Source organism: Sinocyclocheilus anshuiensis, unplaced genomic scaffold, assembly GCF_001515605.1.
Source record: "Sinocyclocheilus anshuiensis isolate Anshui unplaced genomic scaffold, SAMN03320099.WGS_v1.1 scaffold773, whole genome shotgun sequence".
In the NCBI taxonomy this organism is placed as follows: domain Eukaryota; kingdom Metazoa; phylum Chordata; class Actinopteri; order Cypriniformes; family Cyprinidae; genus Sinocyclocheilus; species Sinocyclocheilus anshuiensis.
In genome coordinates, this window is record NW_015539930.1 from 1994124 (window position 1) to 2001826 (window position 7703).

At 38.1% G+C, this 7703-nt stretch overlaps 1 protein-coding gene across 2 annotated transcripts in view; it reads right to left on the reverse strand.

Moving 5' to 3' along the window:
• LOC107686829 (zinc finger protein 609-like) overlaps positions 1 to 7703 on the reverse strand; it is a 58790-nt gene that overhangs the window by 45421 nt on the left and 5666 nt on the right. For both annotated transcript variants that reach the window (XM_016483977.1, XM_016483978.1), the window contains exon 2: positions 2422 to 3290. In XM_016483977.1, the coding sequence (XP_016339463.1) occupies positions 2422 to 3165 (744 nt within the window). In that variant the 5' untranslated portion in view covers positions 3166 to 3290. The remainder of the gene's footprint in view (positions 1 to 2421; positions 3291 to 7703) is intronic.

Consider the following 7703-nt stretch of genomic DNA (forward strand, 5'->3'; position numbering starts at 1 on the left):
TGTGTGTGAGACGCGGGAGCTGATGGCAGGGGGCGGTGGATATTTGTGGCGGTCAATGTGGATATTGTGGATGAGTTCTTCTGTGTCATCACGTTCTATTAGTTCTACAGCTTCAGTTTCGGAACTTTCACGCTTAGTAACACATACATCATACGCTTAGTTCCCTCACCACAGTGCAACAGTGCAAACAGCCTTTCAAAAGAGAAACCCCTTTCAAACAGTGTCGCGTTCCGAACGTCGTTTAAGCGACATACACCGGTATTGCGGTATTTTAAAAATTCATATCATAACAAAAATAAACACCGGTATTCGGTATGAACCGGTATACCGCCCAGCACTACTCATGTGATCACCGGGATCACCGGGAAGCAAAGATCTCTTTTCTACTGACTTGCTTCCAAGAACACAGTGCGCACTATGGAAATCTAGGGAGAGTATAGAATTTGGCTTTGATTTACAGTAATCAATACAACATTTCCTCTTTAGCGATCTGAAATTATAGTTACAGACCTAATCTACCACAGATTTATCTTGTCACAGCATTTCATTGATCAAGACAAAAAACCTTAGGGAGTGACCTTAAATAGGCGCTGAACCCATTTCCAGAAGTCTCTTTGCTCTTTATGGGCAAAGGAAATTCAATGTTGGCCAATCCACATAAAGCACAAGAGTAGCAAACATAATCCTGAAATTAATATGACAATCCACAGTTTTTCTTTTAGTCAAACTGTATGTACTTGCAAAAAGTTACATTAATAAGTTTTATACAGATAAAAGGCCAATGTAAAAGTGGAAAAACAAACACTGGCATCCCTTATCTTCTTAAGATCTGAAACTGGATTTGAAGCTTTAATTGGAATTTCTTTCCCAATTTTAATGATTTCCCAGAATCACAGAAGCTGTTCTGTTCTGATTAAAAGCATGTATTACGTTTGGAAAATATTCTCGCGGACTGGCTGGACGGGGGGGATATATAGCCTAATATAGTATTATAGTAGCATTATATAGTGGTTCAACGCATTATATTGTGTTTTTTTTTAGCCACAGATCGGACTATTTTTTCGTATAGGCAAGAAGAAAAAAATATTTAAAGCACAGAGAATGACAATGCTGTGAAGGGTTTTTGACATAGGCTAATTTTATGTGTATGTATACTAGGGATGGAACGATTACCGGTTTTACGATAAATCACGATAAAATGCCCTGACGGTTAGTATTATCGTTTAAAATTTAATTATCATCAAAACCATATTTGATTATCATGATTTTGAAAACTCGCTGTAAATCCTGTCCAGCCAGCATCAGTCTGACGCAGAAGCAGCATGCAATGTTGTTGAATTGAGATTACTGTTTTGAAATCTTACCTGTTTATAAATCCATTATGAACAGTGTACAAAACAATCGTCAGGACAATATGATCACTACAGCAAAATTATAGTAGTATTAATACTACATTCCTCTGATTTCATTTTCAATACAATCAAAAACTGAGATGCAAGATGGCAAGCTGCATTTGAATGAAACAAGAGAGCGCATCCGCGCCTCTGCGGTGAGACATGGGGCGACCACGTTCATATTTGCGCGATTTTTTGCGCAGCTTGTCAGTGAACATATCAGAGCAATCTTTCATGTACTTATTTAACAAGAAATTGTCAAATTTCTACTCCACATCAATCGCATACAATGAAAATACAGAATAAATAGAACAATCATTAACATAAATAAATAACAGTGTCATATCTATACACATTTTTCCCAGAACGTTCTTGCGACCCGGTAGCAATTCTTCCATGGCCCGGTAGTGGGTCGCGACCCGGTGGTTGGGGACCTCCGAGTTAAATGACCTTCTTCCAGCCCGCCCCACCACCACATCTTTGACTTTGACTTTGGATTAAGCGACAGGGACAGTCAAACCAGGCCTACACTTCCCACTATTTATAGATTGGAACCACAGGAAGAAAAAGAAAATCAAGCCAATCTAATTTGTAATGAAGTACTGTTAGCATAATACTGTAAATATTGCTAGTAAAAAAAATTCACAAGCTATGACAATTTATTTAATCTTTCAAAAAAATATTTTTAAATGCCAGAGCCACCACCTGATGGTTAAATAACCATGATGCTGTTTTGGGTAATGCAATTTTGAATCTTGCTCACAACATTTACTTAGTTTGTTTCCCCCTTCTGCACATTATTTCCAGTCCTCTCTTTATAATCAATAAAAGTGGCAAAAATGTTGATCAAAAAGCACACACAATGGCAAAAAACGATGCAAAGAAAGCATTACTGCAGAGGAAACAACTCACTTGTGTCACAGGTGTCTAGGCCGTTAATATTGACTCACGTTATCAATACTTCAATAACACAATCTCCATTAGCTGCTAAATGGTTCAAATACACAAGCGGGCCATCCGCGCTTACCTTTTCATTTTTCACCTTCTTCAAAGCTCTGCATTCCCCGTCAAGCTCCTCTGGCTCTGATTTAATAGCTAACGGAGAAAAAATTTCAACATTTTCCAGAGCGTTATTCCCAAGTTGCTCTGTCACAGCCATGTCTGCATTTTGTGTATTGTCAAAGGACGTGTTGCGTGTGCTTCCTAACGCCTGAGCGTTTGCTACTATCTCCTTCTCAACTGCCACAACTGCAACTGGTCCGCTTTCGCTTTTTTCTTTCTTGTTTTTCCCACTCGATACTTCCTTCTCCTTTTTGCTGTTCTGCACACCGCGTGAGGCCTTGGCGCCCTTCTCTACGCCTTTGCCAGGAGCAGAGTTGCCGCTTCCTGAACTACCCGTCGCACCTGTAACCTCCCCTTGGGTCCGTCCCTGATGGTCCTTTTTTGCTCCATCTGCAGCCGGAGACTTGCTGCTATTGTCTTTAGAATTTTTGTTGCGTTTCGTTTTCGATTTGCTCTCTTTGCCCTGAGGGGCGCTCACTGGGCTCACGAACTTGATATTGTCTGGCAGAGCCGCTACTGCGCTAGGTGGAGCTGCCATTTTTCCTCCGTCCTTGGTGCCAGACATCTCGAGTTTGTCCTTCTCTAGGTCAGCGTCAAGGTCGATAATCAGATTTCCAACCCCGATATCCCACTCATCACCGCTGTCGTAAGTGTCCACCGCATTAGAGTCCACACCTTTCCCGCCTGCAGTGCCACCACTTAGGGACATTTTAGTGCCAGCGGCCCAGGTTTGTCAAAGTAATGTCTGATTCCTCAGACTGCCAGGGTGTGGGGAGAAGGAGAACAGTAGCCTCAACGTATTGATGTCAACTTCCCAGTCACCCACATTTTGCCCTAGAGGAGAGACATACAAAAGGGATTATCTGACTTGAAAATGTAGTCTGAAAATGAAACGGTAAGAGATGAATATGCTGCACTACACATGGACTTGACTTTCCACACAAGAGCAAACATAAAACTTGAGTATTAACTCTGAATGCTGAATTAGACAACTATTTTCCTGAACCTTCTTTTCACAGTATACAAATTGAATACAAGAAAAAGCGTGAGAGTTACAGTGTTCTAACCAGATGCAAACAATCTTTTCCAAGTTAATTTGAGAATCTCAACACTTCACTTCACTTCACTGAAAGGTATGTTTTCTTGCCATTGTTTTTGAGGTACACAGCCTTTTTATCTCATCACATTAAAATCAAATTTCAGTAGCACTTTATTTTACAGTCCTGTTATGCATGTATATACTATGTGCCTATTATAGTAATAACTAGGTACTAACCCTGAATCTAACCCTAAACCTTAACCCATGTTAAGTCCATGCAGTTACCTTATATGACTCTGTAATTACATGTAATGTAAAATAGTGCAACCAACACTTCATAACTTATGTAAATACCTTCTGTTACTGTAGAATTTAGCAAAGATACACTTGCAAAAGAGTTTAGAAAAAACGTGTGATAGAAACAAACATTTATACTGGTTCATATTACTATTCAATCAGATTCACATGTGCAGAGCGCTGTCAAACATAAAGTGCAAACATCAAAATAGATGATGAATAAATAGTGTACTTTTTACACACACACACACAAAAAAAAAACTATAAAATTTTTCATTGATTGGTATAGTGAAAGAATATATTGGCCAGGACAATTAAATCATTATTTGGCCATTTTAAGACTACCGGTTGGAATTGTCCTCTTTTGTTAGTTACAAAATCATACCAACAGATAATAAATATTTTTAATGGGTTTTTAATTTTCTTATTTGTATTGGCCAGTGGCAACCCTGCTCTCTAGATATCAGCATCGCACATTATAAAACCTATAAACACTTGACCACTACTTTAGTCATTTAACACATCTATATCTTGCAGACAAAAGCATAATGTTACACTCTGAAACAGTGAGCAAGGTTTAGATAACAATAATAAAATTTTTTGCAAAGACATTCACTTCTAAACAGAGCACTGATGTGTGAAATTGTAAGCATTTTGACCTATATCATGTGCCAAAGTATAGGTTAAAGGGATAGTTCACCCAAGAATGAAAATTACCCCATGATTTACTCACCCTCAAGTCATCCTAGGTGTATATGACTTTCTTCTTTCAGACGAATCTAATTGGAGTTATATTAAAAAAATGTCTTGGCTTCCGAGCTTTATAATGGCAGTGAATGGGTGTTATTTTTCAATAGTCCAAAAGAAGTCCAATAAAGCACATCCATCCATCATAAAAAAAGTGCTCCACACAGCTCCAAGGGGTTAATAAAGGCCTCTTGAAGCGAATCGATGCATTTTGGTAAGAAAAATATCCATATTTAAAACCGAATGGTGTTCTATTGTGAACGCGTGTATGACAGTTAGCGGAAACTAGAGATTACTGTATCTAACGTTTGAAATATTAAATTTTTTCTTACAAAAACACATCGATTCGCTTCAGGAGGTCTTTATTCACCGCCGGAGCCATGTGGGACACTTTTTTTTGATGGATGGATGCGCTTTATTGGACTTCTTTTGGACTATTGAAAAATAACACCCATTCAATGCCATTGTAATGCTTGGAAGAGCCATGACATTTTTAAATATAACTCCTACTGTATTTGTCTGAAAGAAGAAAGTCATAGACACCTAGGATGCCTTGAGGGTGAGTAAATCATGGGGTAATTTTCATTTTTGGGTGAACTATCCCTTTAAGTTGTAATTTAAGTTATTGGGCTTTAATCAAAGCCTGATGTCTGTAAACTAATTAAGTCAGCCATTGTTTTCCACAGGTCATCTCTGCTTAACAAGGGTACAGCCAAATAAGCTCACACAAGTCAAAGGAGCATGCATTTTGACCTCTGACAGTGTAAATAATTAACACTCAAGTCTGCAGAATTTGTCCTGCAGTGCTAAGGGGCTCGGGGCTGCAAACAAGGGCTGGAAAGCAACTTCAATCACAACAGTGTTCTAATAAAATTGAAACCGCTCACACAAAACCTGTAAGAATTTGATTAACTCCTGTTAGTCTATCCATGTTTGAAATGCTTCACCAAGCTTAACTGCAGATCAGTTCAGCAAGCTGAGGGCTTTGTTCAATGAGCTGGAGCTTGCGTCAGCCTTTTATTTAGTTTCATATAGGTTTTCGCAAGTCTCTGATCATCACAAAAGCCAAATCGTGGCACTGAATGTGAATGATATTTCAGCCACAGTAATTAATAATTACCAAATCAAGCATCTCGCATGTACTGACTACTACGGATGAGGTCAATCTCGAAGCAAATGTTTACAATAGTGTTTCATTTATATTACAATAATGAAACAAATTAAGAAAACTGTAGCTTCCATATCATACTAAATTATAAAATATAATTGAATTTTGTGACTCTAGAATGACAGTCTTGATTAAGAAGATTGTGTTGCCATTTAAATAAAGATTTGGCTTCAACTGCAACAGAGCCATTGGATTTCCTGTAACTATGCCTTGTAAATGACAATAGCCCACGGGAATAATACACAAAACCTTGCATTGATTGTAGGCCCCTTCATTGACGAGCCATCATCTGACGACCATGCGTGCTCTACATAATCCCAGATGGTCATTCTTTCACAGTGGGCAGATCTAAAGACTGCAGATGTTCTGCTGGAACAAACAGTCAAAGGGGTCAAAGTCAGTTTGTAACATCAGTAACTAACCTGTGCACCTCGGTTTAATGTGAAAAGCCTGTTTGATCCCTTTAAAAGTCTAGGAGATGTACATCTTATTCAACAGGCATCACAGAATGAGTGTTTTGGAATCACAAATCTCAATCATTTTTATCCTTTTGAAAATATATGACATGCATCTTGATATTTGTTCATCTGTTGTAAAATTATATAAAATTGCGAACAGGGGAGCTTATTTTGAGCAAACAGCCATTATTGCCAAGTATGTAAATTCAAGAGATTAAATTCAAAAATTTAAATACAGTAAAAAACTGCGTGAAATCTTACATGCACCAATGTAACAGTACAGTAATAGTAATAAATAGCTATATTTCACTAAAAAATGTTTAAGCATTTTTAAGCCATACAGGGATTTCGTGAACATTTCTGAAAGATAACACTAATAAACTGTTGAATACGTGTAGGAACAGATTTATTATAAAAGTTCACTGGAACTGATTCTAGAAAGCATTAAGTTCTTCTAACATGAGCTATTAAAAACACCTTTACAATAGGGCTGTGCAATATGGACAAAAAAAACCTATCGTGATTTCTTTGATCAATTTTGCGATTTCGATTTTAATCACGATTTTGACACACACAGACATGCTTTACAGTTATAAATGCATTCTGTGTGAATTTGAAACATATTTCCAAAGGAAACCAATTAGAGCTTTATCAAAAAGTTGTAACGTCTCTAGTGTTGACTGTGAAACAGTAGACTTTAATTATATGCATTTATGGTAAATTACTACATTTCCGTGTCAATCCATGTTAACTTTTACCGCGAATAATGCGCTGTCACTTTAATTCAGCGAGTGCAGCACAGCAGAAATAGACTCCGTGCGGAAACGATCGCAGCATGACCGGACCGCAATCGCGTGCAGTGTGAACGCTCTGATCCATTAACATGGGCGCGGAAAAAATACGCACCACAGACGGAGTGTGTGAAGTGAACCTGGCGTTACGTTTGTATGCCCGCCCGGTCTGTTCTGTTCTGTTCTCGTGCTCCATTTAGGCGCGCTGCATTCTGATTGGTTCGTATAGCATATTGCGGGAGGTCGGGGGCGCGGAAAATCGTGCTATAAAGCGATTTAGAAATCGTGAAAGGCGCAAGCTCAAATCGTGATTTTATGACGATTTCGATTAATCTCATACTAACAAATCATGACACAGGCCGTCTTCAGGAAACTTAATTCCAAATAAAAACTGCATTAAAATCATCACATCACCACAACAAATGTTGGCTAATTATATATTGTCAATAAAACATCAGATATAATTATAATTATCAGCCCTATTGATGCCACACAAAAGCAGACAGAGACTAACATTTATCTGCATTAGAAAGATAACTTAAAGGCACAATCTAACAAAAGTGCATAACAGACCACTTGTAACAGCAATAAAGATTGAATGCTGAACTGAATGATGTGCATAGCTTGAGTGGTGACACAACAGTTAATTCATAATGAGTGTATGGATCTCTCTAAGCTAGGCATGGGCCGGTATGAGATTCTGACGGTATGATAACCTTAGATAAAAAATATCATGGTTTGACGGTA